General features: G+C 32.9%; 1 protein-coding gene across 2 annotated transcripts; it reads left to right on the forward strand.

Moving 5' to 3' along the window:
* The first annotated feature begins 1,619 nt into the window (after positions 1-1,619).
* LOC112738096 (putative E3 ubiquitin-protein ligase LIN-1) lies at positions 1,620-9,099 on the forward strand. Of its 2 annotated transcripts, none has more exons than XM_025788387.3 (14): positions 1,620-2,611; positions 2,954-3,181; positions 3,300-3,385; positions 3,473-4,630; positions 4,720-4,864; positions 4,934-5,191; positions 5,299-5,605; positions 6,074-6,198; positions 6,276-6,392; positions 6,632-6,763; positions 6,848-6,970; positions 7,321-7,578; positions 7,666-7,911; positions 8,865-9,099. In XM_025788387.3, the coding sequence occupies exons 1-14, from the start codon at positions 1,820-1,822 to the stop codon at positions 8,880-8,882; spliced, it is 3,993 nt and encodes a 1,330-aa protein (XP_025644172.1). In that variant the 5' UTR covers positions 1,620-1,819; the 3' UTR covers positions 8,883-9,099. The 2 variants fall into 2 exon arrangements, with proteins under 2 accessions (XP_025644172.1, XP_029147400.1); XM_029291567.2 differs by having other exon boundaries at positions 1,657-2,611; positions 4,934-5,146.
* Positions 9,100-14,747: the final 5,648 nt, after the last annotated feature.

Raw genomic sequence — 14,747 nt, forward strand, 5'->3', positions numbered from 1 at the left:
ATTTTTCTGTCAAAATTTTTTTTAAAACATACTTATATAATACGTTAACTATTAATATATCTTTTATTTAATTTTTACAAATAAAAATAATTTAAAAATTATTAATATTTTTTAATTTTATACGGTAAATTTAGTTAATCTATTTTAAAAAAAAACTAAATAACTTTAATAATTATCTTTAAAAAATAACGAAATTTCTAACAAAAAAAAATTGTTAATTCTAATTGATTTTTAATGAATAAATTATAATTTAATATGTCATGTAAATTTATTTTATTAATATATTTAAAAAATATTGACAAAAAATTAATTAATCTTGTAAAAATAAATATTAAAATCCAAAAAAATATTTTTTATATTAATAATTTCGTTAGAGATAATTATCTAAAAATTTTTCTGAAGAATTTGTATCGGCTTCGCTTAACATTGAATTTGTTGCGACATGAAGATGAAAATGCTGCATAGTTTTATTTTATTTTTGACAAAGGGATCCGGATGCAGAGCATAGCCGTGAGTCCCGTGTACGTTGAAAATTGGATTAACGGTCAAACCAAGCCGGCTGGCCGGCTGATGGGTCCCGCTCGTTCTTGTTTTGCCGCGAAATTTCAAAGTCGATGGAGTTACCAAAATGTCCTCACTCTTTGGCCTTACTCTCCCTTACGGTTTCATACAGGTACAGCTGTGAAATGTTAGTTTGATTAGTTTAAACCCCCGGCATTTGTTCGTTAGCATGCATGTTACTATAACGTCCAATTTATATGAATGACATTGGGCACAACTACGGTTCAAATTCACATGCATGTTCAATTGTCCCTGTCGTTTCACCATGTGCCAATGCTATTTTGACTGTAATTAAATTGAAGAAACAACATCTTTATTAAAAATACATAATATATAAACCAACAATCTAGGAAATTAAGAGGGTATCAGTAAAAAATCAGTTAAATGTCTCTGAGTGAATTCAAAATTTTTATGTACATGGTGCTTATGTTAGGTATTAGGATATTTTTTCTACTACGTATCAGAATGTTTCTTTTTCATACTAAATGGATGTTCTTTTATATATTTTATAAATTTTTTTATATACTAAGAATCGGGATGATTGAAAGTTCCGTGATCCCCACTCTTATTTCTCTAACGTATCATTCAAAATTTTAATTTCGGGTGAGAAGCAATTAATATTAAATATTATAAATTAAAAACAAATAAAATTAATTAAATATAATTATAAATTAGTTAAGTTGTTTACTTTTTGGCTGATCCTCTTATTTCCGTATACTTTTTCTATATAAACATATATCTTTCATCCCTCTTTATAACAATAAAAATTGTTATTTAATAGATAGATATTTATTTACTTATTTAGAATAATTTTTTATATGATGGTGGACTGGTGGTTAAAATATAAACGTATTATTAAATAATTTAGTAAAATATATTAATTATTTAAAAAATTGTAATTATTATCTTCGTATAACAATTATTTAACCACGTAAACAGGAATCAATTACATACTAATGAATCATGAAGCAATTCTTTGCAATTTTTGCACTGTCGATGTCACTAAGATTTTTTCTACTCTGATTTAATAAGGGTTTTGTATTAATAAAGTGTGCAATAATAATATATTAAAATCTGATAATTCCAAATCGAAATGCTCTTTTATAAACAAGAGAAATTTGGTCATTCCCCGAAATGCCGTCCAAGACTTTTTCGCCGCCGCAAATAGAACCGGTTGCTGTTTTTTCCGTTAACTTCATAAACCCAACTAACTGACCGCTTCTCACTTAGTCGCTCTCGAAAACCATTGTCCACCGCCATGACTACCACAACCACCACCACTTCCTCGTCTCATATTCTCCGCCACACCTCCGACTTCATTTCCGGCGTCCTCTCTCAATCGGAGCTCCGGCGACATCTCGCCGCGACCCTCCGCCGCGAGACTACACCACTCTGCAGCCAAACCACCCTCAGACAGCTCAGCCTCGCCTCCGACACCATTGAAAACGCCATCTCCTCCTCCAGCACCTCCATCCGAACCTCTTCCCTCACCCTCGCCGAGAAGCTCCTCCTCCCTCTCCCCGAACTCCCCCTCTCCTCCTTCCTCCTCTCTCTTCTCCTATTCCTCTCGAACCGCCACGTGGATTCCGCCGTACTCCTCCTCCAAATCTTCCACTCCAATCCATCCCTGGCCAGATCCGAAATCGCTCCGGTTCTCTACGATCACCTCTTCTCCCTCCACCTGCTCCCTGTTTTCCGGTGGTTCGATGAGCACAGAACGCGGATTTTGTCCGAATCGAGCAGTGATGCGAGTGATTATTCAATTACGGAGGAGTCAGTGGTGCTGCCGTGCACCAAATTGTTGTCGAGGATGAGTGAGAATCAGGCTTCGAAGCTGAGGGAGTTGGAGAGAGAGTACCAGGAGGCTATCGACCAAAATTGCAGGGTTGTTGCTGTGTATTTCAAGGAGGTTTTGACCAGTAAAAGCAGTGAAGCGTCGATTAGTCCACCGCTGTTGACTCTGAAGAGCACAGAAGATGTTGACGGAGGGAAGAACAAAGAGGAGATTCAAGAATCCCAAATGTCTGTGTTGGAGAATGGACGGTATAATGTAATGTTGTATTTACCGTATACTCAGTGCTTCGCTTGCTTAATTTTTTTTTCTGTACCTAAAACAGTTCATATTTTCGCGCTTCCTTTCTGAACTTCAGTTTTGGTGAAAAAGATTTTGCATGTTTGCTCGGACGCTCATTTTCCAAATTGTGTTGTTTCTACCCAAAAATTTCCTCGTGCTCATTAACACGTTGACCTGAAATCTTCCTTTATTTTCTTCCAGAAAAGAACTAGATATATCATTAACGATTGGGTCAATTTTTTATTATTATTTATTTTCTTGATCTGTGTGTAATTAAGATCGAAGTCATGAACAATTGTAAATTTTTTCCCCCTGCAGCCAATATGGTCCGAAAGGGAGACATCTATTGAATTCTTGAGCAGCACCTCCAGCAGCAAATCTTCACATATAAATTATTATCCTCAAAGAGTCTCTCCCAGAATCCTCAAACGCCAAAAATCTTCAAAAGATTCAGCACCAGTCTATATGAAATCAACAAGTGAAAATAGACCTTCTTTGGATGGGAATCTGTCTTCTTCTTCTTCAGATTCCGAAGCAGAGAGTGAGGTAATTGATGCTATCGAGAGAGAGAGAGAGAGAGGGGGGGGGGGGGAGAATGACTGAATTTTCTATGCTTTGTCGTTTTATTTATCTATGTGTTTAGTGAAAAGGTTTTGTCCTGTAGGATGACGACAAAAATGTGGCATTGTTGGAGCCTCGACAAAGCCAGTCCCATGAACAAATGCAACCTAACTTGAAAGAATTCAGAGGGTATGTTATCTTTAAAATGTAAAAACCATTCATCATTGCTTTGTTGTCTGCTGCATTTTCTTAAACTTGGATTTTCCCTGCTTCTAGCTCCCCAGAGTATCATATGGCAGAGTATGATAATCCGCCGCCTGGAACTGCAAAAAATACGCCTCCTAAGGACTTTGTCTGTCCGATAACTAGTAACATATTTGATGATCCTGTGACTCTTGAGACAGGACAAACATATGAACGTAAAGCTATCGAGGAATGGTTCAAAACTGGCAACTCAACTTGTCCAATCACTCGCCAGAAGCTGCAAAACACGCAGTTACCTAAGACAAACTATGTGCTCAAACGACTAATTGCAAGCTGGAAAGAACACAACCCTAATTCAGTTCCACCGTCATGTGAGAGTCCATATGAAGAAAGCAAGGCTGTAACGAAGACAATAAAGGTTTCAACTCTGCCTAAAGATGTCGTAAAACAAGCCACGGTGGATGGGATCATTAGTGAGTTGCGCTATGCAATCAATAATCTCTATATGTCAGATATTCTTGAGGAATCTGAAATGGCTGTGCTTCATATTGAAAAGCTTTGGAGAGAAGTGAATTTAGGAGTGGATATCCATAGCATGCTATCAAAACCTCCAATAATTAATGGGTTTATGGAGATCCTTTTCAATTCTGTTCAGCCCCGGGTGCTACGAGCGGCAGTGTTCCTTCTGGCCGAAACCGGTTCTAGAGACCACTCTGTTATTCAGACGCTTACGCGTGTGGACACTGACGTAGAATGTATCATGGCACTTTTCAAGAAAGGGTTGACAGAAGCTGTTGTGCTGCTGTATCTGCTAAAACCTTCCACTACAAGTCTTGCTGAGATGGCCACACCGGAATCTCTCCTAGCAGCATTCAATAAAGAAGAGGAAAACTTGGTTCCAATATGTTTGAAGCCCAAAACAGCTGCCTTGCTTTTATTCGCACAGGTTATTGGAAGTAGTGAAGAAAGAATTGCGTCGTCAGCTGCCAAGTGTGTGTTCTCTGAAAAAGCAATCGGAAATATTGTCGCCAGTTTAGAAGCTGAGTGGGCAGAGGAGAGGATTGCTGCAGTGGAGATCTTATTAAGATGCATGCAAGAGGATGGGACTTGCCGGAACACCATTGCTGAAAAGGCAGACTTGTCTCCTATTTTGGAAAGTTTCACTGGTGCAACTGATGTAGAGTGTTTAAAGATTGTCCAATTTTTCTCTGAATTAATAAAGTTAAATAGGTATATCTCCTATATATTTATATTTACAATAATCAAACCAACCTACTTGTTGGTTGATGTCTAACCACTTGCTATTTGGTTCTCACCAGGAGGACATTGAATGAACAAATCCTCCGCTTTATAAAGGAAGAAGGACCTTTTAGTACAATGCATACACTGCTCATTTGTCTGCAGACAGGCCTTCAAGACCAATGTCCTGTCATGGCCGGCCTTTTACTTCAACTTGATCTTCTGGTATGAATCATGAATGCTAAAATATTGTTCTTTTGGTAATAGAGTTATCATTCATCACGCAATTTGTAGGTAGAGCCAAGAAAGATGAGCATATACCGTGAAGAGGCAATTGATACTCTCATTTCATGCCTGAGAAACACAGATTTCCCTGCTGCTCAATTAGCAGCTGCTCATACAATCATGTCACTTCAAGGGAGGTTCGACTTCTCTGGAAAGTCTCTTACCAGAGAAGTCCTTCTTAAACGTGCAGGTGTTGACAGAAGTCCTGGATATCTTGAACAGGTGCTCCAGATCAACAGCTTCTACCCAGAAACTGAAATAACTCCTGTAATGTTATTTGAAATATTTTGGGTTTCTGCTTTCGGCCTGCCAAACATTCTTTCTGATTGCCATAGAATCTTTTCTTTTATCTTAATTAATTGGGAAAAAAACAGGAAGAAGAGAAAGCAGCGGATGATTGGGAAAGAAAAATTGCATCTGTTCTAGTCAGCCACGAGTTTGGTATACTTTTCGAGGCTTTAGCAGATGGCATAAATAGCCGAAATCCAGAACTACGGTCAGCATGCTTTATATCAGCTACGTGGCTAGTATACATGTTGACCATTCTACCGGACACAGGGGTACAAGGAGCAGCGCGTGTCTGCTTGCTGAAACAGTTCATAACAAAACTAAATTCTGCTAAGGACATTCATGATAGAGTCCTTTCTATGCTTGCTCTAAATAGTTTTCTCCATTTCCCTGGTTAGTTTCACAAACCACTGCCATTTATATTTATAGCAACCATCATTTCCATTATTAGAATATATTTAGGATAATATAATATCTAGGTATATCTCATATTGAAGTTAGGTTGATTTTGTCCTTATGATTAGTTTGTATTATTAGCCTATAAATAGACAATCCTAATTGTCCATTCAACATTCATAATATACACCTGAGAACAACATTTGATATTTCTTCTTGAGTTATTATCACCAATTCTAACATCAATAATGGAATGCATGAATATGAGACTTGATGATGACAATCCAATGTTTGCCCAAGAAGGAATAACACAGTTTCCAGCTTTTGCCTTGAGTAAACCTGAATGGAATTAGAGCTTGTCCACATTAAATTTATGAGCCTTCAGTTGGTTTATTAGTTCCCATATCTTGATGTCATTGACTCATTGTTACATATGGTGAACGATCTCATTAATGTGTATTTCAGATGGCTTTCACGATCTAACTTCCTACACTAAGGATATCTTAAAAGGTTTGAGAGAGCTTAAGAGAATCTCTCCATTGACATCTGAAATTCTTAAAGTTCTGGTTGAAGAGAATGAATCTAAAAGTGTAAGTTAGTTGCATTCTCAAACCATTCTCTAGTATAGGCACCGCGGATGATAGACCTAAAATTCTTGATTGAACAGGACATATGGATACATAAAGAGCTGATTCGAGTAGATTGCAGTGAGAATGGGGAAGTGCCATCTCTCATTTGTTTCAAGAATAAATTATTTTCGGGCCACTCTGATGGAACTATTAAGGTAATTATAGTTAGTACTGTCAAATTGCGCAATTCCCTTAGAGGGGGAACTGGGATCAGGCAGTTCCAAAATACATGCAAATAAATATTATAGACATATGTCATAAAAGGAGTGGATTTCTTTGGCATGTTTTCTACCATTTTTTGAAAATTTGGGTAGAGAGTGTTTGAGGTCTTGACTGCATCTGATAACTGTACCATCATATGAGCTTAGTGGATATTGTTTTGTAATCTATGAAGGTTTGGATGGTAAAGGATACTTCATTCCATCTCTTGCAAGAGATCCAAGAACATCTTAAGCCTGTAACAAGTTTGGTGATTTCAGAATCTGGTGACAGACTATACAGCGGTTCACTTGATCGAACTGCAAAGGTAAAATTTCTGCAGTTACTATAATTCCAATATTTATTTGGTCAGGTAGTTTGCTAACAAAGGTTTTGTTTCTTTTAAGTACAGGTTTGGTCTATTGGAAAGGCAGCAATTCATTGTGTACAAGTTCATGATATGAAGGAGCAGATTCATAATTTAATTGTAACTGACAGCATATCTTGTTTCACTGCACAGGGCGCTGGTGTCAAGGTACTCGATGAAATTATCAGTAAAAAATCTTCTTTAAATTGTGGGAAGAGGATTAGGATTTAAACATAGTACTGATTTCCTTTATCCATACACTATGTTGACCCAACTTGAATCTAATTAGTCAACACCTAGTAGGTCCAGAAAGTAAATTATCATTATCATGGAGCTGGATCCTTATTCTACTGAAATATTGCTCTGAGTTGCATATTGTTCCATTTCTTTTATTCTCTCCCCACCTGAATTTTCTTTTAATTCTTGGAACAGATTCTGTTTCTTCTTCACCCTTAATAAATTTTTAATTAAAAGAAGCAAGATCGTTACGTAGTGAAATTCTTTTGCTCTTTCTTCAGGTTCAATCATGGAATGGAGAATCAAAATTGTTAAATTCTAATAAATACGTTAAGTGCTTGGCTCATGTTCATGGGCGATTATACTGCGGCTGCCACGATAGCAGTGTTCAGGAGATAAATCTGGACACCGGAAACGTCAGTACTATTCAAAGTGGTTCTAAAAAACTACTTGGCAAAGCCTATCCTATTCATGCACTGCAACTTCATGGTGAACTTATATATGCAGCTGGCTCTTCCTTAGATGGATCTGTTATAAAGGTAAGTAGGTAACTCACAAGCATATGACTGAGACATATGAGGCTAAAAACAAGTAATAATTGATTTATATAAATTCCCTATGTCTAGATGTGGGACAATTCTAGTTATAGATTGGTGGGATCTCTGCAAACCGGATTGGAAGTGCGGGCAATGGCTGTGAGCTCAGAATTAATTTACTTGGGGGGCAAGGGGGTAGCTGTGGAAATCTGGGATAAGACGAAACACAACAAACTTGACACATTACAAACGGCCACAAACAGTAGGGTTCTTTGCATGTCTCTAGACAGGAATGAAGAAATTTTGGTAATTGGAACTTCTGATGGCCAAATTCAGGTAAGTTTTTCTTCAATAAAGAAGCCTCTTGCATTAATGTTAATCTTTTTTTTTTTTTTGGAATTACAAATGTTAAATTGATTATATATTTACCCATTTCTCACTTTGAAGTAGGGCTTGTTAGACCCTATCCAAAATGTCCAGAACCAATAAAAACGATAGAGGACTTTTTACTGATCTGGTCCAGCTTTTTTATCGTCCAAAGTTGGAATAATTAGAATTTAGCTATCTTTGCAGCTGAGGATTGGCAAAGATAGAGGATTTGTAGTCCTCTCATCAAGCTGCTAGAGTTTAAATTTCACCAGTAGAATATAAAATCCTTTCTAATATAGAAGATAGAACCCTTTATATATTCAATACATTTGAAAATATAAATATAAAAAGAATATGTTAATTTTCTAATTCGTCCTTAAAGATAATTTGCTCTCTAAATTGATCATCCTTGAAAAATTTTGCTAATCACATTAGTCCCTAAAAGATACAACTATAAGTCAAATCGATCATTCAGTCAATTAGATAATAACGTGTCATGTTAATTGTTACATTTTGTGACATGTGGAATTAACTTATCATATCATCATGTCACGTGGCACCTAACGTGACCTGTGATTATGCAAAAGGATTGATTTAACTTACAATTGTATTTTTTAGATATTAATATGACTAATAAAATTGTTCGAAAACCAACTTGAGAAACGATTTATCTTTGATAGACAGATTTGGATATTAACTCAAAAAGGATATCTTTCAGTAATTTAGTAAAATATATTTTTTTATGATATTCTTAAAATATATTTTTAGAACATATATTAACAATAACAGGACCCTAATTATATTTATTTTTGCCTGCATAACCATGGCCAGTAGTATTGTACTGTCTTCCAAATCCAATATAACTGAAACTGTAATCGAGAGCTCTGTATTTACAAGAACTTAATCTCTGGTAATTGCAGGCATGGAGAGTAAATTAAAAGAGAATGCTCAAAATAATGGTACAGGAAGGCAAAGATGAACTTATAACCGTATAAATGCTTTCATTTTTTTCAGATTCATTGTAAGCTGCATATATATATATAGCTGATAGGTATCTATGTATACAATTCCATTGTACATAGATTTCAATATTGAGAGATAATCTGTTACAAAATTTTCATTTATTATTGTTGGTAAGTTTAATTATTCTATTAATCTTTACAATTTTATTAAATTTTAATTAAATTCTTATAATTTAAAAATTTGTATCTGTGCCTTAAGAATTTTAAAAATATTTCATATTTTTCAACAAAATAATTAATAAAAACTTAATTAAAAATATACTAGAATTACATAAACTAAATCTACTGCTATCAAGACGGTCTCTCCTATTAGTATATTCATTCATGCAATGTATCACAAGTCTCATCCATTTAACCTTTATATATAGAAAATTTCTGGCTCTTATCCCATTTCCTAATAAATAATGAATATTATAGGTAGAACTTTAAAATTTTTGTAATTTTATATCATTATCTTTAAAGTTTTGTCGTATTGAATTGATGTAAATTAATTTTTTTTAAAATTTATTAGTCAATGATAGTAAAAAAAAAAATCTATTTTATTAATTATAATTTTAAAACTCTCAATATTTAAAATGCATACTTATTATTAAAAATATTTGAATATAACATATTTATATAATGAAGAGTGTTAGGAGGCTAGCAAATTTTGTAATTTATAACTATTAATTAATTATTATTAATATTTTTAATAGTGTAAAATTTTATCTAATAATATAAGATTATTCATTTTTTTTATTGATTAAATATTGACTAAATTTTAATAAAAGTATTGCCCTAAACTTTCTCTTATATAATTGCACAAGCAACTTAAAGTCTTAAACTACATCAAATCATGTGTCATTCTAAATCTTCAAATTAAATGAATGGATGTATTTTTTTATTAGAGTGAACTGCTTATGTTTTTATCATTTCTTTAAATGACAATGTGATTTTTTACGGAAAAAATAATTCATTTTAACCTCTATTTTCTATTTTTGTGATAAAATGCAATTTTTTTGTGTGTGTGTATTTTTTCGTCAAATATGAACGAAAAATACTGATTTATCACGTAATATAGTTAAGCAGTCATATTTACTTGTTGAGGTGATTATTATGTGTTAATTTAGACAATAAAAAATAAATAAAATCTAATTATCTTTATATTTAAATTTATTAAAAATATTTATTTTTATTCTTTAAATAAAATGATGTCGTTTTAACATCAAATTAATCAAAAACTTATTTGTCAAGACTTATTTCTCCTAAAAAATTTATACAATATCTTTTTTAGTACAAAAATTGATAATTAATTTGTATTATTTTTTATATTGCTAAATCTTCATCAATTTCTAACTTTACAATAATATATATTATTAATAGATTAATAATATTATTGATATTTTGAATTTATAAATAATATATATATATATATATATATATATATATAAATTTTAATATTAGTCTCCCTTAGTTTGTTATTTCTTTAAATTAAATTAATAAGTATATTTAATATTTTTATATTAAAATACACTATTAATTAATTAGATACTAATACTAAACGCAATAAAATATATATATATATATATATTTTATTGCGTTTAGTATTAGTATCTAATTAATTAATAGTGTATTTTAATATAAAAATATTAAATATACTTATTAATTTAATTTAAAGAAATAACAAACTAAGGGAGACTAATATTAAAATTTATATATAATTTATATGTAAAAAATTAAAATAAAATTTTAAAAAAATTAAATTAAAATTTATATATAATTTACATGTAAAAAAATTAAAATTAAGGAGCCATTGTCTTAGTCACAAATGTCAAATAATATTGTCTATATCTCTATAGGTCAGTAAGTCACTAGTCAAACTATTAACACTCTAACAATCCGATGCCCTTTCTACATCCACTAATAAATCAATAATGGCACAATCAGAAAATGGTCACTAACTCAAAGATCGAATATTATTATATAAGAATTATGAAAGGATAGAAAACGGTCATTAATAAATCAGTTGCACAAACATATTACTCTTTCCCAATGTTCTGAAAAACGAACCGAATTGGCCGGTTCAACCGAGTTAACTGAAAATTGGTCCTCTAATTAATTCGGTTGATGTAAAAAATCGTCTAGTAAAAAATCGGTAGAAAAATCGGTCGAACCGACAGTTAACTAGTGAACTGATAAAATCGATAAATTTTTAACGGTTTTCAAAGGTTAAAAAAATCCATATAAAACCTGTCCAGTTACCCCCTTTCTCTCAGAAGAAAACCCTAATACCCCTTTCTCTTTTCCTCTGAGTTCCAGCGCCACCACCACCAACAGTAGCGTCACCTTCTCAGCTTCTCTGTCATCGCGGTGTCGTCAAGCCTGTCTCTGTCTTCGTCGTCGTTAGCCTCCCCTCTTTTCCTCCTGGATCCCTTCTCCTCGCATCGCCAGGTCTGCTGGGAGTTGTTGTTCTCCTCGCTGTTTCTGTCCTTGTCGTGTCGTCAAGCCACTTCTGTCCTTGTCATCGTCAGCCTCTCTGAACTCATCTTTGTCCTCGTCGTCTTTGTCCATCTTTGTCTTTGATCCCTTTCTCTGACGAGCTCACGGCGAAGTTCGAACGTTATTTTCTGTCGCCGTGGACTCTTCGCCATCTCACTCTGCCGCCATTGAAAATTACATAGTTTGATTATGTTGCTCTCCCTCTTTCTTGAGTTCTTCGGTAGTTCAATTTGTTTTTTTTTTTATTTTGTTAGTTATAATGATTATGATTTGCTGTTTTTATATTCTGGATTCTGATGGTTGAATAGATTAAAATATGATTGTTGTAATTGTAAAAAAAATTCAATTGAATTAATTATTTTACTTTATTGATTAACTGAAGAAAATATGATTGCTGCTTCATTTGATATTCTTTTTTTTTTTTGTTTACTTTCGGAGTATTTTTGTTAATGGTTGTTAGTACTTTGTTAAATTTTTTAGAATAATTTTGTTCATTTTAGAAAACTAAATTATACATTGATGCCAGTAACTACAACAAGCTTTTTTTTTTTTTGAGATAATATAATTCATAAGAATTTCTAAAGAATTTAAAGATATATTTTTATGGTTGAAATTTTATTTTGTTATATGTAATTTATACTCTATATGATTCCCGTGTTTATGTAGTTGAAAATTTATTGAATTTAAATATTGAAAATTATATATTAATTTTTATAATTTTATTTTATATTTAACTAAACCGATTATATCCCGGTTGAACCACGATTAGACCACTGAACTGTTGAATCGGTTATTTCACTTGTTCATTGATCGGTTCGGTTCTCGCAACCTTTCTCTTTACTCATTTGTTAATATTTGAAAAGCGGTTATTTAACTTGAGAGTCAAAGTTCTTTTTGTAGGTACCATACTCGAATTCCTGAAAGATCAAAGCATAGCTCATCGAAAAGGAAGAGGCGCGACGGTACTCCTCACAAAAAACGAGCTATACCGCAAATTATTATTCCCCATAGAAACAAATGTATTCATTAGTTTCTACTTTATTGCAAAAATTATTTAGATCATAATACTAATGATATATCACAAAGTTATTATTATTAATAAATTAATTGTATTTCGCTTTTTATTATTTATATATATTTAAATATTGAATTGATAATTATTTATTTAGTTTCATAATAAATTATATTTTTAAATTTGAATAATTTATTAATTGGTTTGTACTATTTGTACCATACATTTAAAAATTTATTGAAAAAATAATATTAATATAATAAATAAAAATAATTTAAAAAAAGATATTGTATCATTTTTTAGGAGAAATAGGTCCTGACAAATAAGTCCCTGGCTAATTTGACGTCAAAATGACGTCGTTTTGTCTAAAGGATAAGGACAAATAGATCTTCAACCCATTTGAATTTAGACACAGTTAGATTTCTGTCTATTTTTTATTGTCAATATTGTCATATAATGACCACCTTAACAAGTAGATGTAACAACTCAGTTACGTAATATGATAGGTCAGCGTTCGTTTGGACTTGACAGAAAAATATATAGAGAAATCACGTTGTGTCATGGAAATAAAGGATAAGAGTTGAAATGGACTATTTTTTTCATGAAGGTTCATGTTGTCTTTCGAAAAAATAGTGAGAGATCGTATTAGTAGTTCATTCTTTTTTTATTTTTATTATAATTCGATAAATGTCACTTCTTGAGAAGCATATCCGTCATTAGGCACAAAAGGTTATTATGACCTTTGATCGAGCAACTTATGCAAACCAAATGGTTAAGTAACCTTTTGTTTCACTCGTTTTTTGGTCGACTTCAACAGGTAGCATCGAAACGAGTTTGTATCAGGATCTGAAGTATCCGAGAGTAGATATGACTCCTCTGAAAAAGAGTGAGCTCGATGCGAAAATTACTTAATTATGGTGTCAAAGCAATTTTATGTTGAAATTACTAGTGGCAGAATTATGAAAACAACAAAGGAATAAATAATTAAATAAAGACAATAAAAGTACAAAATATTGATCAAAGAAAAATAATAACAAACTTCAAAGAAAATAAATAAAAATAATCAAATGAACAAAAGCAAAACAAGTTAAAAATTGACTTCTAACACTCACATGCACTTGCACTCTATGTTTTTCCATTGCGTCGCAGAGACTAGGAATTTTATGAGTTTATGTGATGATTTAGTGTTCTTGATTGAAATCTCTAAATTCTTTTGAGTTTCTACTATTTATAGACTATAGAGATAAACTTGCCATGGAGCATATTGTCCACTATCTTACCTCCGTTTTCTTAGCCATGACCTTGCCTTAACCATGAAGAATCTCGATTTCCAGGTTTCGCCCACGTCTTACTTGGTCTTCAAGTCCCACATTTTTCTAGTTTTCTCCTCAAATTTCGGTCCTATATTCTCTACAGTCTTGAGGGACGAGTAGCAAGCCTTGACGCTCTAGGAAAGGCAATAACTACTTTTCGACTTTGACGCTCTTTGTACCATCTTTCTTCGATTCTGACTTACCCGTCTCTGTTCCCGTAGTCGAAACCTTTGGTAATCGAAACGTCCTCTTGTCGAGAAAAATCCATTTTTTTTAACCAACAAATTGCCCCTTTAAAACTTGTTATTTTGTTAAAAACTAAAAGTTTTAATATTCCTCGTGCCAAGCACACACAACCTTTTCAAATCCTCAAAAATTTGAAAGGACAATTACGCATCATTTAAAATGATGCGCGTTTTTCTGAGAACACATAACGTCCCTGGATTTTAATGAGTCGTTCCTTGAATAGAGGATTTCATCATTACTTCTCAAATTAAATCAAATAATCCCCAATTTCCAAGAAACTTACTTCTTGAAAACCATAATCTTTCTCTCTCCGTGCGACATGCGTTACACAGTTTCTCACTTGTTCTTTCATTCATTCTCTATGCGAACTATGATCACTGCATCCTTTTCTTCAGCAACCATGGCCATCACTTCTCATTCTCGTGAAGAAGGAGATAAAGCCCTTCCTATTCCTCCATTAGTGGCTGAAATAACACAGTTCTATGATGAAGATGAAGTTTTCAAAACTCCAAATACAAATGCAGAAACCTCTGATCTCTGGTGTCACCAGGTATTTCTGCCATTCTCAGTTAATGGAGTATTGTATTCCTTCTTAGGTCCTTTGGCAACCCAATAACAAATTGATTTTATTTCTTCTTTTTTTCCATCACCATCAGAGCCTTTACCATTGATTTTCTGCAAAAATGTCAAGTCTTCATACTTTGCTAGTCGAGTTTTTAGAACTGCTCCCTC

This window comes from Arachis hypogaea, chromosome 13 (assembly GCF_003086295.3).
Source record: "Arachis hypogaea cultivar Tifrunner chromosome 13, arahy.Tifrunner.gnm2.J5K5, whole genome shotgun sequence".
NCBI classification, from domain to species: domain Eukaryota; kingdom Viridiplantae; phylum Streptophyta; class Magnoliopsida; order Fabales; family Fabaceae; genus Arachis; species Arachis hypogaea.